Raw genomic sequence first — 23,077 nt, forward strand, 5'->3', positions numbered from 1 at the left:
GCCATTTTTAAACTGCCCCCACCCCCAGCCAAAGGGCAAAAGTTCAAAATGCCTACCCTAATATGAGATGTTTCACTGGGGGATATCCCCAATATTATTTTCTCAGCTACCAAATTATCAGAAACTTGAGGGTGATTTTGTGGGAGGCTGAGACTTTTTTTTTTTTTTTTAATGAAAAGGCCAAGTGAATCACACAGGCTATAAAATACGATCCTGATTTGTGTCATTTCTAAATATTAGATTCGTTCTCTCCCTTAATTTGACAGGTGTTCTCAAGTCTCTCCTCCTGTAGATTCTGTCCTTCCCCTGATGACAAGCCAATAGTTCTTGGTGGGGTTGCATGTCTCCTAGAGCCCCAGGAGCCCTGTTGTGTCGGGGGAGGGGGGAGGGCAGGAGGGTGGGCAGAGACTCGGGTTGGGGGAGGGAGATTCAGAGAAAGAGTGAAGATATATGGGTTTATATAAACATATTTAAAGCAGTTTAGCAAAAGCTTTCTCGTTGAACAGCTTTAAGAACAATGTGAATGAAATCTTAGCAACTTGGTTAGTAATTTGAAAAGTCTATTGATGTATACTTGAAATTCTGTTTGTATAAAAATACATTTTCCTCTTTATTTTAACACTGTGTAAAAGAACATTATGCATGTGAGTGGTTTGAGAATTAAATGATTTAATATTCAGATTTGCATCTCTGTCTCTTCTGTATTACAGAGATTAAGTCTTTTTAAACTTTTGGATTTTTTTTTAGTATAAAGGAATTTTCTAGATTTCAAGCTCCCCCTGCCCTCTCAAGATGCCTACTATCTTTCAAGATGAAGTAGTAACATACCTCCCTCCTTCACTTTCTTGACCTAGATGTGTTCACCCGTAGAGAAGAGTTGAAAGCTCCATTACACCAAATGCCCAGCAGCATCTCTATCCATTTCTCCTTTCCTTGCCTTCATTTCAGATGGCAAAGTCCATTCATAATTGTCAGATAAGGGAATAGTTTTATTTATTTTTACTTGTATTCACACACCAAAATAGGAAGAAGTACAAAGGATAACATTTTAATTAACACAAGGGTTGGCTACTCTGCCCATGAATATAATAGTGTTCAGAGCAACTTCCCTGATGAGAACCAGGAAGGGCCTGTTGGCCTTGAAGGTCACCCTGTTCGAGTTCAGCGAACGACCAGTGATGCTAATGACGGTACTTGCTGCAGCTTCACTGCCTTCCTCATTTACCTGCAGGTCAAATGGGAAGCAAACTGCCACGTTAGCTACTCTGCAGCTCATTACAAGCAGGTACATCATCCATGGACACAGCAATTCCTCAAAAATGCCATTTATTTTCTAGTCGAAAAGATATGAGTTAGATCAGATCCCCTCTAGAACCTTACTTTTAGTCTTTCTTTCATCCACTGAATACTGATGTAAGACTTGTATTCATCCAAGCCTTGTGCTGAAGGTAAGTGCCAGGGTCCATTCAGATACTCTGAACCAGAAATCTGGATGTACACAAGGATGTCACATTTCTGGCTGGTGACATTGTACGTGATACTGAACTCTATACTAAAAGGCATATTGACTCAAAATTAGCACCATAGTTGAGGTAGTTCCACTTTGGATCATCAAGATCCTAGATAGAACTACTGTAAACAGCCATTCAGGAGCTAGGGCCTATGAAAAGAGGAGGGTCCTCTAGCTGGATGAGATGAGTATTTCCCAGAGCAATAGATTGAAAGGACGGTGTTGGAACTTACTGATAAGTAGAACTGCCACAGATCTGGCGGGAGATGGGAGATTTCTTAAGAAATTTTGCTTGGACACCTAGAATGTCACTAAAACTCTGTCCCTGCCTCTAAGGAAAGCATTTCAGATCCCTGAGCTTTGAGAGAACCTGGTTGATGATTTTCCCTTCCTCGTTCCTTACCACCTCTCCTTTCTACACATGCTGTCTAATTCACCATCATTTCAGCACTAAGAGCAGACGAGCTTTTGTAAGACCAGGGCCCTTTTACTCAAATCAGATTCTGGTTTTCAGTGGCTTCTCAGGAGACTGACAATCAATTAGGGTCCTTGTGTATAGGGTCCCCAAGAGCCATGGAGGAACCTTGCATCATTGTTTAGTGGGCTCAGGTAGACAAAATGAAACAGAACTTTTGCTGCTTCTTGATCGTAACTCAAGGCCCTCGTGGAGGTCTGAGTTGACCACTTCCATTTGGGGTCTGTGGAAGAAGACTCTCAGTCATAGTTAAAATCCTGAGGACTCATCTCTTGCCATCTAAATGTTATTTCTTCCATAATCAATACGGCTTCAGTGTTGTTTTCACTTCCAAAATCATTAATCCAGTATTCATATAAAATCCCCTGTTCTGACCTCAGTATCTTTTAAGATATATATCTTTCTACTCTTGCTTTGGTCCTACAGGTCTCTATTGCTCTACAGAATATAGTCCCACACTGAGGATTTTATTGCCTAGCCCATTGCCTGTCTAACCTAACTCCTGCTATCGTGTGACCTAGACAATTAAAATATCTTGTTAGGAGACCCACTCTAAACTTCCATTTCTTTCGTCTCATTGAACCCAATGAGCATTGCCTTCACTTCAGCAAACCAGCCCATGGCTGCACTTTGAGCTGGCCCTCTCTCAGAACATCTCGACCTTTGAAATTATAATTACATTATCCTCTCAGACTATAACCTTCTGTTTTTTTCCAACTATCACATTTCCTCGCTCCCATTACAATTACCCTGGCTTTTTCCTGTCCCTTGATCCTTCCACTTTCCTCCTAATGACATATTTCCCACTGAGCTTGGACTACAACTATATTTACTAGCACCATGCTCTGAAATCTTTCTCTTTGACCACAATCCTCTCTTTGAGATTCCTAAATTTTATGACCTCTAACATTGGCCTACCGCATTTCCCTCACAGCCTGGGTCCCCCCGCCAAAATAGTCTACATAAGTGGTTCCCAAACCTGGATGCGCATCGGAATTTCTTGAGGAGCTTTGTAAATATACAGTTGCTCAGACCCTGAGTCAAGCTCTCTAGGTAACTAACGGTATTGATCCATAGTTTAGTATTTGTTTTAAGAGCCAGAAGTTCTAGAGGCTTTACACAGCTCTGATTCCAGTAAAGGTTTCCATGGACCTCTTATTTGGGGCAACACTGGGTTAAGCAATATTGAACCATTTTCCTCACTGTGGAACTGCTCAGATATCAACACTCCAATGTGCATTGATTCTCTGTTAATTTCCCTAGAAGAGGATATACATTTATTTGACACCTAACTTTTTATTATCTGCAGTGTAGTCTAGAGTTCTAGTTTTCTGGAACACAGTGTAGGACACTACAATGATGGTCTACATTCGCCAGCTCTCCTTTCTTACTTTCCATTTGCTCTTCAATCATTACCATTAGGATGTGCCCCCACTACACTGTCCAAATGCCTTAGGGAAAAGTCACCTACAGTCACTTTTCAGTCTTCTTACTAGATGCTTTCCATTTTCTTAAAACTCCTTTCTGGGGTTTCATGAGCTCATCCTCTCCTGGTTCTCCTTTGAATGCCTTTGCTGGCTGCTTTTCTGGTATCACCTTCACCTTAATGTCTGTGTTCCCAGGAGAGGTAGCGGATGGAGGGTGGAACAACTAGACCATGAGGACGTCAAGTCAGAGTTATGTTGTAGAGGACAGCACTATAGACTTGGGGTTTGAGGGACACTGGAAATATGCCTTTTATCACAGTTGTCACCTACTGTTCAAACATCTGCTGTCTACACCGGAAGAGTCAATGAAGGAATGACTCCAGAGTTACTCATCATAGGAGATACTGATGTATTGAATAATAAAGCAGCATGGTAACAAAAAAGCAAGCCTAAGAAGAGAGAGCGGAGAGAGGTACACTTACCTCAAGAAATGCCTTGTGGAATGCATCTGAGACATAGAGGTCGTTCCGACCTTCTGCAACAATACCTAGAAGATCAGAGAAGGATCTGTGAAATGAGGGAAATTTGGCTTCAATCCACAGAGAGGAATTCAGTTTGGATTAAGAGGTCTTTTGGGACTTTTAGAAAAACAGAAATCCTGGACCCTCTCCTAATGATACCTTCAAAATAAATACATGTTAAAAATAATAAAATACTTTGGGTTTATTCAACCTGGTTCCTGTGAAGTTAATCTGGTGCTTTAGCTCATGGGGGGTTGGGGGTTGAGGCTGAGGACTCTGTTCTTAAAGAAACGCTCACTCCATCTAGTAGCGATGTCTTTCCTTCCAGGGTGACAACACCTTGAAAAAACGGTGTGGTTCTGAGACCTAGTTTAAAGACAGCCCATTACAGGTGAATCCACTTAACTAATCTTGTAAACTTCTTTTTAAAAATGAGATGTTTTAGTGCATAGTTTTCAAGAATGGTGTGTTGGAAAAACCAAACCAACTTAACACTGTTATTAGAGTATCAAAACTGGGAAGGCTTGACTGCGTCTGTCCATGTGACCTTAGAAAACACAGAAGCCCCTTAGACTATCAGGAAGGGCTATTAAATGTCAGCGACACCTCTTTGGTGGGAGTCGGATGTCCTTGGCTCTTAACCCCGTCTGTCTCTTTGCTCTGGACTCTCTGGTGGTTTTCAAGTTCCTCTCTACCCCGTCCCACCTCTTCTATCAGTTACAGACTCCAAAGGTTCCAGTGCCAGCTGGGCCCATGGAGAGCCGAGAGCCAGCTTCCTCTCGTACACAGGAGAGAACTGACCCCTTGAGAGGGAAGGGATTCCCCTGAGTTGGCAGTAGGACTGGGATTAGAATCCAGGTGTCCTGACTCCCTCTTGTCTACTCCTTCCCCGTCTCTTCCACCTTTGGTCAGACAACTCTGAGGGCAGAGAGAGGAGGAAAGCCCTTCCTGCCTTCACCTGGGAGCCTGGACTTCTCAGGACTGAACAGGTCTTCAAGGCCCATGTCTTCCAGCCGCTCCTTCACGCTGAAGCTGTCCTCGATGCGGAAGCGGGGCATGTGGACCACCAGCAGCGTCTCTGCCAGCTCATCCAGCCACTCCTGCAGCATGTCTGGGGTGAGTTCCTGTTCCACTTTGGCCAGGGTCTTCTCCGGCTTGGGCAGGATGAGGACCATGGTGATGTCATCACCCTTGAAGGGCAACTCGAGCACCTGGGTGCCTTCTGCCACTCTCCGATAGTGGAACTTGCCTTCCTGGTACATCATGGGTACTGAACATGACTCCCCATCGGCCTTGTAGAACAGTTCCTCCTTTGTGTTCTCGGGGCTGAACTTTGACTTCCACAGGCCCTGGAGGAAGACACCAGGTGGGAGAATCACAAAGCAAGAAGACCAGAAACATCCGTAGGAGAATGCTGACATGAAAAACAGTCACAATATTTTATTACATTAAAAAAGTGAAGTCGCTCAGTCGTATGCGACTCTTTGTAACCCCATGGACTGTAGCCTACCAGACTCCTCCGGCCATGGAATTTTTCAGGCAAAAGTACTGGAGTGGATTGCCATTTCCTTCTCCAGGGGATCTTCCCAATTCAGGGATTGAACCTGGGTCTCCCGCATTGGAGACACTTTACCGTCTTGAGCCACCAGGGAAGATTATGGGAAGTGCAATTTTTAAGAACAAAGACCTCAAGGGATGTGCATAAAAAGGCTTTTAACACTGACTGTGTCAGAGTGACAGAATCATGAGTGGGTTTTTTCTTTTCAGTGAATTTTCTGTATTTCCTAGATTTTCAGCAATGACTATTTGCTTTTATAACAAGAAAAAAATAAAAACAAGAATAACCTACTGGCCTCTTGGCAAGTCTCTCCTGGAGTTTAAATCTAATTGCCTTTTGCCTTCTGCCTCCCACCGGCCTCTTTCTCAAAGACCATCCTCCAAAATGCTGGGCTCTGTCCCTGATGAATAAAGCCAGACAAAGGTAGTAACCCCAGGGGGTCATCTGGGAGTCCTGCCAGGCAGAGAGTGAGGCCTGGCCAACTTCCTGTTCAAAGAAGGAAGGGATACAAGATACTGCTTTGACATTTCCAAGATGCAGTTAGCATACTTGTTGTCTTCTGGCTCTTTGATTTGGGGACAAGTCACTTAACTCTTTGAGTGGTGGTTCTTCACTTGTAAAATTAGCAGCAGGTTATCCCTAATATTTGTAGGATGCTTATTGTGTGCCAGTCACCGCTCCAGGCATTTTGTATGCATTGACTTAATCCCCTCAGTAACCCTGTGAGGCAGATGTATCATTGTTAACCACTTTATAGATGCAGAAACTGGGACACAGAAGGGTCTTAAGTAACTCGCTCAAGTTTGCAGCAGAAATGGAAGAGTCAGAATTTAAACTAAGTAATCTGTCTGAGCAGCTCAAATTCTCATTTGAGATGTCATGAGAATCAGGAGGCAAAGTGTTCCATAAACTGCAAAGGGCAGTCAGTACACATTGTAGAAATGCAACCTACTGCATTTTTGGCATGAGGGAACCCCCAAGCAACAAAGCAATTGGCAACAGCAGTGACGGGCTGAACCCCCAGGCCCAGTCGGGGAGAACACATCTAGAGCATGACCCGGGAGGGCACAATTTAACCTGCGTTAAGCTGGTAGGCCTCCTGAGTTATCAGTGGTCTGTCTATTCCCAGTACTCTCTCCCCTCATCCTTTTTCCTAAATGTAATCAAGTTGGAACAATCTTCAGAACTTGACTCTCTGAGAAAGAGAAAGCCATCTGCATGATGTCACAAGGCCTCTGCAAAATTTGTGGTTAGTCTGGTACCAGGAGGTTCAGAAGCTTCAGGCAAGAGGAATTTTGAGATGCTGCAGAAGCTGCTCTAGATGACAGAGAAAACCTCATCATTGAGGATTGTCTATAGACTTTGTCATTTTGTTTCAGATTTCAAAATGAAGCTAATTGGACAGAAGAAATCATCACATACTTATGAGAATTTATTATCATGCACACCTTGCTGCTGAACATGCTGGCCTATGAATGTGTACACTCTGCCTCGGGCCCAGAGACATTACCAGGCCCCCTTTGGACCTCAGTCCAGCAACCACAGCCCTAGACATGACTCTAGACTCAGCAAATTTGTATTTATGCCCAGACCATGCATGTACTATTTCTCAAAATGATCTACCTACACATGCCCAATGGTATGAAGGAGAATGAGCTGGAGGAAAATATGTCATTCCTGAGGTCTCTCCAGGGTCATTTTATTTTTTCACATTTATTTTTTAAAAATATATTTATTTTTAATTGGAGGATAATTGCTTTACAATATTGTGTTAGCTTCTGCCATACATCAACATGCATCAGCCATAGATATACATATGTTCCCTCCCTCTTGAGCCTCCCTCCAGTGCCATTTTTGAGTACCTTGAAGTAAATGGTGTTGACTAGCACCAGGACAGTGAACTCATTGATGCCTTGCGGGGGGATGACATCAGTGATACGCCCTTCAGTCTTATTGGATATCCATTGGTTGATAGTCAATCTGGACTGCTCTGCATTTCCCTGAGGAGAACAGGAAACAAACCTACCCAACTGTACTATTCAATCGGCTTCTCCATCTCCCCATGCAGAATTTTATTTTGTCCATCTTCCCTCCACTCTTTTCCACCATTTTGTTAAACCAATCACTCTAATCCAGATTGGAGAAACCACACATATCCAGCATACTGTCGTGGATCTTCCATAGAGTTAATAAATATTAACAGAAGAAAGAGAAAGAAAGGAAAGAAAAAGAGGAAGAAATAAAGAAACAGAAGAAGAGAAAAACTGTCTGGAAAAAAAAAACAAAATACTATCTTCTTTGACTTTGGAAACCTGAACTCTTATGAGTATTCATGAGATGTGCCCTCTGGGAAGCTAAGGATTGATGCAGGAGGTGCAAGGGGCACAGGAGAGATGCCCATGTGATCCAAAAAGTTTGAGAAATACCTTTTGAATAAAATCAGTAAAAATAAAAATAAATAAAAATAAAATCAGTAGACTTCTTTGTTGCAGGACTTTTTTTTTTAACTTTTTAAGTAAGTCTGTTTATTGAAAAGATTTGAAAATAGTAATAAGGCTTTCAACATTTAACAAACTTTCAAGGTAGTAATAATATGAGACATTAAGAATTTACTTCAAAAACCCAAAGTTTCCTAGGTCATTCCCTGTCATGCTGTAGAAGTAGGCCTACACTTGCTCTGTTGTGTGAACTAGTGACTGTGTTCTGAATGCCACTGTTGCAGGATTTTTATAACTTTTTCAGAGAAACTGCTGCAACCCATAGATAGCACTGATTTCTCAGGTTTCAAATAAGAATATATATCTCAGGGGCTCTGACTTAAAACACCTCTTCCTGCCTTCAACTAGCATAGCAGTGTTCATTAGGATCCTGCTTCCTTGTCTCTTTAACTTCTGAGTGGAGAGGAAGAACTCTGAGGTCTGGGATAACATCTGGGGCTCACCTTGAAGTCCAGGGGCTGGAGCTTGGCCCCATATACCACCTCACTGATGTCCTGGTAGGTCTCATTGAATGTGATGGATTTGTCTCCAAAAAGACGGTTGGCTGATACCAACTCAGAGGATTTATTGGCTTTTCGATAGAGTCGGCAGTTCAGTTTGGCAAAGAAAAAGTGGATCTGATCAGATGTCTTCTCAGAGATGGTATCAAACTTAAAAACCTGTAGAAGCCAAAAGAAAACAGTGGTGGGTCTGGTGGGACAGCCTGGCTCACATGGTCAGTGAGCATCATGCCAGTCAGCCCCTGACCAATAGTCATCAAACACAGTGCCTGGCACAGCATAAACATTCAACTCACACTTTCTAAAGGAATAAATGGAAAAAAGAAGAAAGGGGGGCTTCCCTGCTGGTCTAGTGGTTAAGAATCTGCCCACTAATGCAGAGACATGTGTTTGATCCCTGGTCTAGGAAGATTCCAAATCCCATGGGTTAGCTAAGCCCATGCGCCACAACTACTGAGCCTGTGTGCTGCAACTACTGAAGCCTGCGAGCGCTAGAGCCCATGCTCTGCAACAAGACAAATCGCCACAATGAGAAGCCCGAGCACCACAACGGAAAAGTATCACCCTCTCTGGGCAACTAGAGAAAAACCCATGCAGCAACAAATGAATAAATAGATAATTTGTTCTTAAAAAAAAAAAGGGGTGTGGTAGGAAGGAGAGAGAGAAAAAGAAACACAAAGAGCCGGGAATACTCAGAAGGGCTTTGAGTTGTACCTCCATCAACTGCTTGAGTGTGTTGTCACAGGCACCCAGCTTGGTCATAGCAAAAGCTGTGGAGATACTCAGGGGTGACAGGAAAATATTGTCATTGTTATTCTTGGAGTCTGCCAGATGCTGATAGAAGACAGTGGCAAAGTGGGAATTGGCCTTGGACAGTTCCCAGACCCGCCGGTTGGTGGCCCCGGGGATCTTCTGCCCTGAGCCCTCGCCCTCAGTCGCCTTCTTCTCTGGGGAACGGTAAATACACATGGGATTCACAGGAATGTCCCGAGGCTTGGCTGTGCAGATATCCTCCACAGGTTTCCGATGACAGGTCACATAGCCCCAGAAGCCAATAAGCAGCAAAGGGAGAAGACATATGCTCCTATAGGGGGACAGAAAGCTGAGTTAAGCTAGGCTGAAAAATCCCCTCCCCACTGTCCACCACAGATTTACCCTAGTAGATCATAGACTACCAGCCCACACTGTGGGGCCAGAAGGAGGGCCAACACCTTTGCAAAGTACAAGGGCCCAGGACAAGTTCAATCCTGGACTCCTTATCCTGGACATAGTCCTGTTGAAATTAGAGCCAACTGTTGGAGTAACGATGTTATTAGAAGTCTTGCGTGCTCAAGGCCTCATGCTGGAAGAAATAAAGAATGCGAAGCTTCGAACTGGTGAACTGGACCATGCACAGATGAAAAAAGGTGGGGAATTTTAGTGCCCAGTGAAAACTTAGGTCAATTGGTGGAGTCATTAACAGAAGCTATTTAGGGAAGGGATTTTAACCTGGAGGTTAAAGGACTGGGAAGACTTTGATTGACAGCAACACCAGATGGCTAAGAAGGAATGCCTGGGCAAAACTACAATCTATGTGCTGAAAACTCTGAAATCTCTAGCTCCAGTCCTAATCTTTCCACTGAGTTCTAGACCAGTTGTTTGCTGGACAATTCCACCTAGATGTCCTATTGATCCCTTAGTGAAATACAAGTAAACTGAACTTGTGTCTCTCACCCATATACCTGCTTCTCCTTCTGTGTCCCCCAACTCAGCAAATGGGACCTTCAGATACCCTGTCATCCAATCTAGAGACCTGAGAGCCATCCAGGATTTCTCCCTCTCTCCCTTCTCAGTAGTCAGACCCTGGATTCTATGCATTCTGTTTTCTTGTTCTCTCGCTGCCTTAGCTCAGGTCCTCATCATTTTCTGATGCCCGGAAATTTTAGTAACTTCCAGTGTGTTCACTAAAGTAAATAATACTAGTCTCACTTTCAAAAAAAAAGATATCAAAAAAGATATCATGAAATTGACAAATTAGAAAAATTGGGACACCCAGTTAAGTAAACAAAGTGATAAACTCTATTATAGTGTTTTTATAGATAAGACATGAGGGGCCAGACGCTTCCTCTGGTTGACTTGGGGCCCTAGGCCTACAGAAGGGAGTCTGTACATGGGTACTGACTCTTCACAATCTTCCCTCAGCAGAAAAAGACAAGACATGCAGGTAGTGTAGACAGGACTCGTCAGAGTGGTCTTTCAGGCAAGTGTGGGGCTGGCTGGAAGCTGGGGCAGCTGAGGGGTACTTGGTTTCTTGCATGATCTGAAGTCAACCCTGAAGTCTTTTTTTTTTTTTTTTCTGAAGTCTTTTTAAGAACAGAGGCACTGCGTGGGAGAGCAGAGGTGCTGAGGGAGCTGCGGAAGACAGGGTGAGGAAGCAGAGAAAGATTTGCCATTCATCTCCCCAGCTGTCTTGTCTCTGTTTCCCACATTGTCCCTCAGCTACCTTTAGAAATACAAGTGGAGGCTGAGGGGCCCTGGGAGCTCTATTAAGCACAAAGAAAAACCAAGGTGATCAAGCTAGAGCCTCACTTTTAGCTTCCTGTAAAAAACAAAACAAAACAGATCAAGGAAGGAATGTGTATGATGTTAAGGGATGTGGTCCTTTGTCAAAGGTCACTGAGACCTTGGGAGGGAGTAGGGGTTGTGACAGAAAAGCGGGGGGCAGGGCGGAATTGGGTGGAAGGAGGAGCAAAAAGCGAGTTAGGAGGTCCTCATGCATTACATTCTCCCTCTTTCCAGATATATGGCAGGCCCAGCGCTTCCCCTTGGAGTGTCTCCTGGGCTGCTGTGAGGGCTGTGGCGGAGCAGCGTCTCTTCTGAGGGAAGACATCCCCCTTGTTTCTTGGGTTGGGAATCCAAGGTGTGGCTTAGGGAAAGGCCTTATCCTAAGAACTGAGCCGGAGGGAGGGTACTCAGGACGATGTCTTCCAAACGAGTCTGATTATAACTACCAGGGAGAGAGGGCCAGGTCTTCTTGAAGGTGTTGAGGTCATCCTGGAGAGTCAGAGGTCAGGAAACCCAGTGAGGGCATGCAGAGGGAAAGCCTACCCCTCTTACCTTTTTCCAGTGGTGACGTTTCCTATCCCATTGGAAATCATGGTCGCTAACCTTCCACAGGTCTGAGAGAGTGGAGATAGTGTGGTCTGAGGCAATCCCTCTGGACTGGTTCTTTCCTCTACATCTGACTGGGGTTCCAGAGGCTAGGGTGGGGGATGGAACTGGTGAGGAGGGGAGGCCTGAGGTCAAAGGCTGATGACCAGCTCCCAGGGTTAAGCAAAGTGTGGAGCCCAGTGTTGGTTAATTAGTAGAGAAGTTTTAAAGTTCAGTCAGAAAAAGAAATAAATAAATAAAGTTCAGTCAGGTCCAGAGAAAGAGGCCCACATTTCTTACTCTCTTCATCTTTATAGAAAAGGAAAAGGAGGACATGTTCACAAAACTTCATCAGAAAATACCTGACAGATGAGAACTCTGTCTGCAGGAATTTTTTTTTTCCTGGTTAACCAAACCAGGAAGTAGAAAATAGTACATATTCTATATAAATAAAATAGTATTACTGTATAAGCCACCAGGGAAGTCCCAAGAATACTGGTTGCCATTCCTTTCTCCAGGGGATCTTCCTGACCCGGGGATTGAACCCAGGTCTCCAGCATTGGAGGCAGATTCTTTACCATCTGAGCCACCAGGGAAGCCCAGTATATAACTAGCCAAGTTGAATGGCCAGAAAATTCTAGCTTTCTACCTCTCAGTGCAATGCCCTCTTTCTCATAGCTTTTTGAGACCAGAATAAAAGAGAGCTGATGTTATCTAATCAGAGGGGAGAGAAGAGAAATATTTTGAAACAGGCGCTACCTTCAGGCCTCTGAGAGACCATGTGTCTGTGACCCAGACAGGTTACACCTTTGTGTAAAATGGCCTCATTCCCCATTCAGCCTTGAAGTGGTTGAGAGGGACACAATAGCAGGGGCCTCAGGGTGCCGCCACAGACATTTCTTAAAGTGGAGGAGCTGGGTGAGGAATACTTGGAAAAATTCTATTGGGGGATTAGGAGACAGTGTGGGACAGGTGAAAAACAAGCTTGCAACTGCTGAAATACTTCTAAAAAGCAAACAGAATGAATTATATTTATGCATATTGTTAATTTTACTTATTTTAGTAATTGGGGAGATCAAGTCAAATTAGTGGAGATAAAGGGTAAGGTTTATATTTATTTCCCTCTTCCCAGATAAGCCAAAAACAGTATCACAAGGATTGCTACAACTGTATTCAAAGGATATAAGCCACCTTCAGTGTGATTGAAGACTGGTATTAAGTTGGTATTGTCATAGGCATTCTAAAGCGTTCTCTATTCATTAGACAGGAGAAGCCTCTACCTAGACTGAAGTTGTGTCTAATTTATTTTTTAACTTTTTTGGCCACACCCTGTGGCATGTGATCTTAGTTCAGGACTCAGGATTGAACTTGCACCCCCTGCATTGGAAGGCAGAGTCTATTCCCTAGAAGACTGGGGAAATCCCTGTGTCTAAGTTCTTGGCTGATTTAGACCCTGGACACTATGAAGGCCTCTGTGTATGGTATAAATGGTTACAAGGAACAGTCCTAAAAAGCCAGAATGGTCAGAGTCTCTTGTCACTCCAGATTAAAGGCAATTGGAAAGTCTCCTATTCAACCACTTGTGTTCAGCAAACATAGGAGCACTACCTAGACAGCAGGCACTGTTGTCGAGGCTGGGAGCTCCAGTCAGGAAGACATGCGGTGATCACATAAAGAACCAACATATAAAAAATAAACCTGGGACTTCCCTTCCAGTGGCTAAGACTCCGTGCTCCCAATGCAGGGGGCCTGGGTTCAATCCCTGGTCAGGGAACTAGATCCCACATGCCGCAACTAAAGATTTAGCATGCTGCAACAAAGACCATGCACAGCTAAATAAAATAAACTTAAAAATAATATAAAACCTGTAACATGTTGTATGTGCTTAGTTGCTCAGTCATGTCTGACTCTTTGCAACCCCATTGACTGTGGCTCCTCTGTCCATGGGAATTCTTCAGGAAAGAATATGGATTGGGTTGCCATGCCCTCCTCCAGGGGATCTTCCCAACCCAGGGATCAAACCCAGGTCTCCCACATTGCTGGCAGATTCTTTACCATCTGAGCTACCAGGGAAGCCCATGTTAGGTGTTAATAAGGGTTACAGAGGAAAATACAACAGGGCAAGGTAGTAGAAAGTGACGAGAGGAGATAGGGACATTATTGTTATAGAACGGGTGGTAGGAAAGTCCTCCCTAATGAACTGACATTAACGAACCAGAATGAAGTGGGGGGGAGGAGATGGGCGGGGTGAGGAACCACATAGTACTTTCAGGAAAAGCTTTCCACATAGAAGAAACAGGAGATAACAAACATCGTGAGGTAGAATATGTGGTTCAGACCTATTGTTCCAGCTTGTAGAAGTTGTGAGACTTGTGCCTTGGAGGAAGGCAGAGGAAGAGATGGAGCACAAGGGGTGAAGGAGGTCTGGAGAACATCTGTGGGAAAAGAGATGAGGATGCAGATAGTGAAGAACTATACATCAGCAACTGGGTTTAATATGTTCATTCATTCATTGAGTCATATGCTCATTTAATTAACATGTGTTTAATAAATGCCTATAGGTACCAGGTATGATTGGTGCTGGGCCTGGGGCTATGAGATGACTTTGCTCTCCAGGAGCTCCTTGCTTCACAGTAGACGCCAGACACGATGATAAACATGCCCATCAATGCTACTGGTCATCTGACTAAAGCTGGGCAGGAGAGGGTAGGATCAGGAGGTGATAATATAGTGTAAGAAATTTTCAAGACTAAGATACAAAGTCTTTTTATTTTAAAATAATTCTAAAGTAACAAAAAAGTTGCAAAAGTAATACAAAATATTCTTGTATATCCTTTACCCAGATTTCCCAAATTTTCACACTGTTCTCATCTTACATTTGCTTTCTGTTGTTTCTCATACCTCTCTCTTCCTCACTCTCTCTGACTCCCCATCTCTATATTTTCTGTATTGTTTTAAAATAATTTGCAGATGTAAGTGCCCTTTTACCCTTATGCAGAGTGAGGTTCCTAAAAACAAGAACATCTCTTTATAATGTCACAGTATAAAAGACACAAGATTGACAGTAATATAGTACCATTTTCAAATCCATAAATCTTATTCTAAATTTGCCAAATGTCCCACTGATATTCTATATTCTTTATAGCAAGTGGTTCTCAAAATTTTGGGTCTTAGGATCTCTTTTTAGTCTTGCTAAATTACATTTAAACATAATTATTTATATAATACATACATAAAATAATTTTAACTTCATGCATACACTGAAAGCTTTTCATGGGGGAACTGCCAGGATCACACTTTGGGAAACATTAATTTTTAGGCCCTGAAAGTCCCTGCCCCACCACCACCACTTCCAGGTCCAGGGTCACACACTGCATTTAACTGTCATGTTTCTTTGGTCTCCTCTAGTTTGGAACAGTTGCTCTCTTTTCTTTGTCTTTCATGACTATGGAATTTTTTAAAGAGTACGGGCCAGTTATTTTTGAAGAATGTCTTTCAATTTGAGTATATCTGAGGTTTCTTCAGGATTTGATTCAAGTTACACTTTTATTTTTGGTAGGAATACTAAAGAAATAATATTGCGTCATTCTCAGTGCATCATATCAGGAGGCATGAGTTATCAATTTATCCCATTAATTGGGATAATTGATGTTAGTTTTGATCACTTAGTTAAATAAGATCAGGACTGTAAAATTATAACATTTCCATTTTTATTAAGAAGTAAGTATCCTCTAAGAAGATACCTTGAGAACATCATACATTATTTTTCATCAAACTGTCACGTGCTAATTATAGCATTCCTCAGTGGCTCTTCTGTAAGACTTTTAACGCATTTTTCCTAGTTCCCATCTGATTCCCTAAAAAGAATTATCAGTGAAACCATTAGAATTCAGATATCAACTAAAGTGAGACAACACACTCTCTTGCTAGGGTGTGAGGAAAATGCCCTTTCACTCATTGCTGGTGGGAATGCAGACTACTATAACCCTTTGAAGGAAAATTTGGCAATACGAACATTACAAATGAGTTTACCCTTTGAGCTGGAAATTCCACTTCAGGAAGTGTATTCTACAGATATTATCTGCATGGGTATAAGTAAGGTTACCGGTTATAACTTGATTTGCAATAGCACAAGATTAGAAACAATTTCCACCTATAGCAGACTAGTTAAACCAACATACATCCCCACAATGGAAAACTAGGCCACTGTCAAAAAGAATGAGGCTGTTTTCTATGTGCGGATATGGGAGGGTTTCTAGGACCACTAAGCAGAAAGAAGCAAGCACTGCAGAGTAGTGCTTAGAGTGTGCTACCTTTCATATCACAAATTGGGGGTGATGGGGTAGGTGTCGAGAGACAAGGGTGGGAGTGAGATTTGTCAATATGAACCTTCTTAATTAATTTTCTATTTTTGAACATGTCAACGTATCATTTAGTCAAGACGGTATGGACTTTGTGAGCAACAAGGGCGTCAGTGTTGTATTCCACAGAGGCCTGGGGAGACAGGAGTATAAGGGCATGACATGAAAGTGGTGGCAGCCACCAAAGAGAAACTGGAAGCAGCTTGAGCCCCTGGCTGGTGACAGGAGGAAAGAATTAGAGTAGCCAAGGTCAGTGTCTGCAGGTGGAGCAGAGGTGTTTAGGTGTGCTCTGCCTGGGAAGACAATTTCTAATGCCTGTATCATATTTCATTGTCTAGAATTTTAACCATTGCTTCACAGTAGCTTAGGTCAAAATCTTTAAATCTCTGAGATAATAATAATAATAGGTGCCATTTACTACACACCAGGATCTATGCTGAGAGCTTTATAAGCATTTGCTTCTACAATTCTCTTGTCAGCTCTACCAGGAATATATTATGCCCAGTTTACAGACAAAGCAACTGCTATTTACAAGGGTTAAAGACTTCCCCCAAATCACAAAGCTGGCAAAGCAGAGATTCAAACCCTCGTCTGCCTGTCTCACAGGTCTTGGGCTCCTACAGGACGGCTATCAAGAAAATGTCCAGGGACTTCCCTGGTGGCAGTGGACAGGAATCCACCTGCCAATGTAGGAGACACAGGGTCGATCCCTGATCCTGCAGGGTCCCACATGCCTTGGAGCAACTGAACACGTGTGCCACAACTACTGAGCCTGTGCCCTAGAGCCTGAGAACCACAACTACTGAAGTCCCACTACCTAGAGCCCATGCTCCACAACAAGAGAAGCCCCAGCAATGAGAAGCTTCTGCACCACAACTAGAGAGTAGCTCCCGCTCTCCACAACTAGAGAAAAGCCTGAGCAGCAATGAAGACCCAGCAAAGCCAATAAATATCTAAATTAAATTTTTTTTTAAAGGTCCGTGTTAAAAAAAAAACCAAACAAACCAAAGTTACCTAGAGTCAAATAAAAATTTCACACACACACACACAAAGAAAATGTCTGTTTTCCCAGGTTAAAACTTACAGTGTCCAGTTGTTTTTCTTGAGGCAGAGTTTAAGTCACTATCTAGTCGCTCAGTCATGTCTGACTCTGTGACCCCATGGACTGTAGCCCTTCAGGCTCCTCTGTCCATGGAATTTCCCAGGCAAGAATACTGGAGTGGGATGCCATTTCCTTTTTCAGGGGATCTTCCTGACCCCTGGGATGAACAATACAATACAGGGATGGAACCTGTATTGCAGGCAGATTCTTTACCGTCTGAACCACAAGGAAAGCCCCTCCTGAGTAGTCTCTATTAAGTTTGTCCAGGAGTCCCTCAAAATCCAGGGACCAGAAGCAAACTTAGAGACTGCCACCATTTCCTTTGTCTACCCAAATTTTATCAGACCACATTTGTCTTTGAGGCACATTCCAAACGTGATTTTCCCAGGCAGTCCTTTGGAGTCTTTTACTACCAGCCCAGTCTTTAATTCTCTTGCACACAACTCCCCTTGGCTTTCATTGTGAAGATTTTGATGACCCCAGCTCCCTTTCTTCTTGGTACATCTTAGACTGGTTTGATGAGGAAAGGAAAAAGCAGCTGGTATGTCGCGTGAACTCATTTGGGTCTCTATCTCTGTCTACACACACACACACACACACACACACACACACAGAGTCATTAGTATTCTGTAAAGTGTTTTTTTGAATAACTGTATTTATTTATTTTTGACTGTGCTGGGTCTTCATTGCTGCCTGCAGGCTTCCTCTACTTGTGATGAGCAGGGGCTACTCTCTAGTTGCAATGTGTGGGCTTCTCATTGTGGTGGCTTTTCTTGCGGCGGAGCCAGGCTTTAAGGTATACTGGCTTCAGTAGGTGCGGCACGTGGGCTCTAGAGCACAGGCTCAGTAGTTATGGCACATGGGCTTAGTTGCTTTGTGGCATGTGAGATCTTCCCGTATCAGAGATCGATCCCTTGTCTCCTGCATTGGCAGGCCAGTTATTTACCACTGAGCCACCAGGAAAGCCCTGTGAGGTGTTTTGATAATTGTGTACCTTAAAATCAAATTCTTCATGGAAACGTCTAACCGTTTCTGGAAGTGGAGGCAGACTTTCAGAACTTTTATTATATAAAAACCAGCACTACTTCTATGCTGAGCGAAAACAAGGTTGGAAGGAGCTCAGAGGCCCTTGCAATGCTCCGCGCTGTTTAGGGGTAGGTTTGAGGAGCTGTGGAGAGGAAAGAATGTAGCATTCAATCGTCCTCTCTTTAATGCTTCCTTCAAGGCCCGTAATAAAATATAAAACTCCTCTTTCCCTAGCCCTGCCTCTGGTCTCAGTTGTAACTCCTGTGAGCAGGAAATCGAGCTGGTCCTCGCCATTACCTCATATCCTGGACTTTTCTTTCTATGCTTTTCTTTGGAGACCTTGGCAGAGAATAAACAGTAGAACTGAGCTCCTGCAGTGGTTACTGAGTAACTCAAAGTTTAACTCTTCCACAGAAATTCGGCAAAACATCTAGCACACAAACACACACACACACAAAAACAGAGTTGTCTCCAACTCTCTTGGGTTTCTAGTTTGCTAGATGGCTACGACGATCTAGTAATTAGGGTGAAGTAGTAGCCATCTAGTAGTTAAGGTGAAAGAAAGTTTATCAAACTAAATCCTGCATTATCATTCGGCAGCTAATCTCAAAGCATCTCACTGGTATTTGTCCAAATTCTCACAAATGTGAGAAAGTTCAGTTTCATGGAAATCAAATAAAAGCAAATACTTATTGAACATGTCCAGTGCACATGCCCACTGGGTCTCGAATGCACCAGGTGCTCAATAAATATTTGTGTTTGAAGAAACCCAGGTTCAGAGTAGTTTGGCTGACTTATTAAGAAGGAAGTACTTTAAATTTCTCCCAAATGGAAGGTTAAGATTATTAAGTAAAGTAAAAAAGATTACTTATCATTGACACCTTGTATGAATAGAAACACTTCTTGCAAGGCTGAGCAAGAGAGTTTTGCATGGGGTCAAAGTTCATTGCTTAGTTCAGGAACTTGTAGGTGGTAAAAGAGAAATTGAGAAGACAGCAGAGGCAGAGGTTAGAGGTAGTGGGAGAAAGTCCCCTGGAGAGAGACAGGGTGGGTTGGACAGACCAAGCAGCTACAGGCAGAAACTCGCAGTAAAGCTGAAGTCAAGAGTGTATGTTTTGACAAGTACAGGTCAATTGTGTGACTGGTGTCTTTTACCTACTTCTGCCAAGGGCTGCTTTAGCAAATTTAAGTCCTCTTGAGGGTGGAGGAGGAAATGAGGGGGTAGTAATAAATGAAGCTTGGCAGTTTTTTTTTTTTTTTTTTTTTTAAGCTTGGCAGCTTTTATCCCATGAAGACATAGTTGGTTTCAGGTCCTTCCCAAACAGCCAGTGCTAAAAATCAACAGATACTGTACGGGCACAGGCTTCTAACTTTGAACAGAAACAAGTTCTAGGAACCACATCTCATGTGGCTTCACAGGTTCAGCTCACCAGGGAATTGTACTGGATACAAAACCCTCCAGCTGCTCAGAGAGAAATGGCCCAGTTCGTTCTGGAGAGGCAGCCTGCATCATGGCCTAAGGCCAGGAGTTCATCCGGTTGTCTAGCTTGTTGTCAGGTTAACAAAATAACAAAATTTTTGTTATTATTATCCAGTTAGATAATAATGGTAAGCATAGGGACTGAGGAAAATTAGAGGGAATGCTTTAGATCCTAATAGCCTGAACATTTTTGGACTTGAGAGGATAACAAGATGATGACAAACTAAGGTCACTGTACATTTTCCTTAAAACTGAATTTTTTAAGGGCTTTGATACTGTAATTTTTTTCCCTTTAACCTGATAATATTGGATCAGGCTATGCACTTGGTCAAGGGAATTACGGGAAGCGGCTGACTTTGGTGGCACCCATTTGGGTGTTTAGAAATGCCAATCATACTTGTGCTGTTCTCAAGTATGGCCTAAATATTGTTTTAGAAATTCCTCCCCTCCTTTTCATTTTCTTTGTCCTGCTGCAAGCCCTCATCATTTCTTCTAAGTCTATTGCAACAGATTTGTAACTGAGCTCTCTGCCTTAGGCCCTTTGTTGTTGTTTAGTCACTTAGCTGTGTCCTACTCTTTGTGACCCCATGGCCTGTAGCCCACCAGGCTCTTCTGTCCATGGGATTTCCCAGGCAAGAATACTAGAGTGACTCGTCATTCCACTCAGGATCTTCCTGATTCAGGGATCAAACCTGAGTCTCCTGCATTGCAGGTAAGATTCTTTACCACTGAGCCACCAAGGAAGCCGTGCCTTAGGCCCTGTTCCACTTCAAATCACAATTACCACGTCACTCTCAGGTTGAAAATCTTGACTAGTGTTTAATTGCTAAGGGAAAAAAATCACAACAACTCAGAAGGGGTACATAAAGCTTTCCAAGATCTGCCCGCAACCTAACTTTTCTATATCCCCAACTCCTTGAAGTTCTGTTCCAGGCCATGTACTGTGTGCTCCCAGGCTTAGAACTTCTGCTCTGTTCACCATACAAACACTTCTGTGCCTTTCGGGACCAACTCCTGAAATGTAAAAACTGCTGAGTCACCGTGCTTCTCCAGCCTTACAATTGTCTTTAAGTGGTCTCCGAGTTGTGCTCATTATGCCTCACATGTTATTCATTTCACTAAAACAGGCATAAACTGGATCCCTCTGCTTCTAAAATTGCCTATCAAGAAAGAACCCCACTACTCCAAAGTGTGGTCTGTGGGGTTGGTTTTTGGACAGACAGCACCAGCATCACCTGGGAGCCTGTTAGACAGTCTCAGACCAACTCCAGACGTGCTGAAACAGGAGCTGCACTTTAACCAGAGCCCCAGGTGAACTGCATTCACCTTAGGATTGAGAAGCAGGCTGACACAGAGCCTATTCAATAAACATGACTAAAGAGGCACAAATCCGATCGCTTTAGTTCCCCAACTTACGACCCTTCCTTGGACAGCTTTTACTTTCAGAATGAAGTCCAGCTTTGTGACCTGGCTCTGCATCTGAAGCCACCTCACTCTCTCCTCTCACTTCAATGACCTTCTTTCAGTTTCCGTAACAGTCTGTCTTTCTTTGTGGGGTTCACACATCTTTTTTTCTCTGAATAGGAGTCTCCTTATCCCCCCACCCCCCCGAACCCCCTACCCTACCCCAAGCCATTTCTTACCTTCAAGGCCACTGTCTCAGGAAAGCTTTTGCTGCTCAGCCAGGCAAGGTTAAATCTTCCTTGCATATATTCTCACAGCTCCTTGCTCTTTTCTTCTGAAGATAATTGTGGATGAATAATCTTTTGGGTGGAGAAGGAAATGACAAGCCACTCCAGTATTCTTGCCTGGAGAATCCCATGGACAGAGGAGCCTGCTGGGCTATAGTCCATGGAGTCGCAAAGAGCTGGGCATGACTGAGCCACTAACACAACAATGATCCTTTGGTAATTCTGTCTGTGGTGTTCTGTAGAGGATTGTTACCTATCCATAAATGTACACGTCAAGTTCTATAGCTGGAGTTTGAGCTCCTTGAGGGCAGAGAATATTCTTTGTTCTCTATAGTATTGTGCCATATGGGGAGTACTCAGTAAATTACTTTAGTAAATACTGTAGTAAGTATTCAGTGAGTAGTTCCAAGTTTACTTCTGATGTGCTAGCTGGTCCCAATAAGGGTGGCAAGCCATTAACTAACTGAGCTACCATGTTGGAAAGCAGAGGAGTTTACAAATTGATCATGAAGACTAGCTGGTTACTGGGACTGAAATGCTAATACATACAAAGACACAAACTCTTATTCATCAATGAGTCTCAGTGTAAAGGATCAGAAAGTAACCTGTTGCTTGTAAGCAGGGTGGGCCTGGGTAAGTGGTTAAGACAGTAGGTCTGGTTTTGGAATTCCCATTCTCGATTTTATTTTAGGCAATAGTTAACATCCCTCATACCGCCTGAGCTTTTTTGACTGTGGCCACTTCTCTTGAGGTCTGAAATGGTACCAATGGAAACCTAATGTTAACTGATAGTAGAAGGCGTGACGTTTGTTCACTGGTAATATACATTATTTTTCTTTTAAAAATATTTAGTTATTTTAAAGGAAACTCTACCCACTGTCAGTTATATGTCTTCTAAAAATATGGACATTTTATTCTATAACAATGTGCTATTGTCACCCTGAACAAAATGTTATTCCTTTGTTTTTCCTAATACTCAATGTGTAAGTCAAATTCCCCTAACTATATATATATATATATAAATCTTCGAATGTTTGGTTTGTTGAAATTAGGATCCAAAGTCCACACACTGCATGTGACTTTTGTATCTCTTAAGTTCCTTTTAATCTAAAGTAGTCCCCTCCCCTCCCCCACTTTTTTCTTTAAGCCACTGAGTTCTTGAAGAGGGTATATTTTACAGTAGTCTCTAAAAATTCTCTAAATGTCAGGACTGATTAATTGGTGGGGATTGCAGGACAATTAGGAAAAGTGAGTAAGAAAGACAAAAAATATTTGCATCAGGAAAGTATTCAGAGTAAGGCCATGTTGCCTAAGCATAAAAAGGTCCTGCTTTTAAGAGAAGGCATAAAAACCAGAACTTTGCATGTTAACCATGGAGTCTCATTGAACGCTGACCCTAGGATCTGAGAAACATTACCTTTATCCCTAATGTGCAGTCACTGTATAACAAATGAAGGATTCTGGACTGTGGTGTTGGATTAATTCCTGTGAAATCTATGAAACTGGCACTATGTGTTTGTGTGTATTATCTACTTCTCTATTTTTCATCTAAAAAACAAACACAACTCCATAAAAAAGGTACAAACAAGACACAATACCAGGGTTAGAATAAGATGGCACGGGCTCATTTACAAAAAAAGACTACACGTTTCTCCTCATTAATTTATCATTTAATATAAATGCTGACAGAAAGCAGATAAAGACCTTGTAGACACTTTCATATATTTACAAACCAAAAGGCAAATCACCTCCTTCTACTTGTTAAAATAATCCTTTTATCTGCAACTTGTGGGAGCCTT

General features: G+C 42.8%; 1 protein-coding gene across 4 annotated transcripts; it reads right to left on the reverse strand.

The window, feature by feature from the left end:
• Positions 1-420: 420 nt before the first annotated feature.
• Positions 421-22,333, reverse strand: SERPINC1 (serpin family C member 1). Of its 4 annotated transcripts, XM_061160742.1 has the most exons (10): positions 21,231-21,296; positions 14,184-14,310; positions 13,958-14,053; positions 11,586-11,728; positions 9,204-9,573; positions 8,433-8,648; positions 7,354-7,491; positions 4,892-5,282; positions 3,895-3,959; positions 421-1,225 (listed from the first exon to the last, which is right to left on the reverse strand). In XM_061160742.1, exons 4-10 carry the CDS (start codon positions 11,624-11,626, stop codon positions 1,049-1,051), a joined length of 1,398 nt encoding a protein of 465 aa, XP_061016725.1. In that variant the 5' UTR covers positions 11,627-11,728; positions 13,958-14,053; positions 14,184-14,310; positions 21,231-21,296; the 3' UTR covers positions 421-1,048. The 4 variants fall into 4 exon arrangements, with proteins under 4 accessions (XP_061016725.1, XP_061016726.1, XP_061016723.1 ...); XM_061160743.1 differs by lacking the exon at positions 14,184-14,310 and having other exon boundaries at positions 21,231-21,326; XM_061160740.1 differs by lacking the exons at positions 13,958-14,053; positions 14,184-14,310 and having other exon boundaries at positions 21,231-22,333.
• Positions 22,334-23,077: the final 744 nt, after the last annotated feature.

This window comes from Dama dama, chromosome 14 (genome assembly GCF_033118175.1).
Source record: "Dama dama isolate Ldn47 chromosome 14, ASM3311817v1, whole genome shotgun sequence".
NCBI classification, from domain to species: domain Eukaryota; kingdom Metazoa; phylum Chordata; class Mammalia; order Artiodactyla; family Cervidae; genus Dama; species Dama dama.

What these genes read in the sequence shown, in the direction of transcription:
- SERPINC1 (XM_061160740.1), bottom strand. Translation starts at nt 21,296, where the DNA reads ATGCAAGGAAGATTTAACCTTGCCTGGCTGAGCAGCAAAAGCTTTCCT. An exon ending in TCAACACCATTTACTTCAAG is followed by an intron (nt 5,283 to 7,353) that starts GTACTCAAAAAT and finishes GTCTTCCTCCAG; the next exon opens with GGCCTGTGGAAGTCAAAGTT. An exon ending in TCCACAAGGCATTTCTTGAG is followed by an intron (nt 1,226 to 3,894) that starts GTAAGTGTACCT and finishes TTTGACCTGCAG; the next exon opens with GTAAATGAGGAAGGCAGTGA.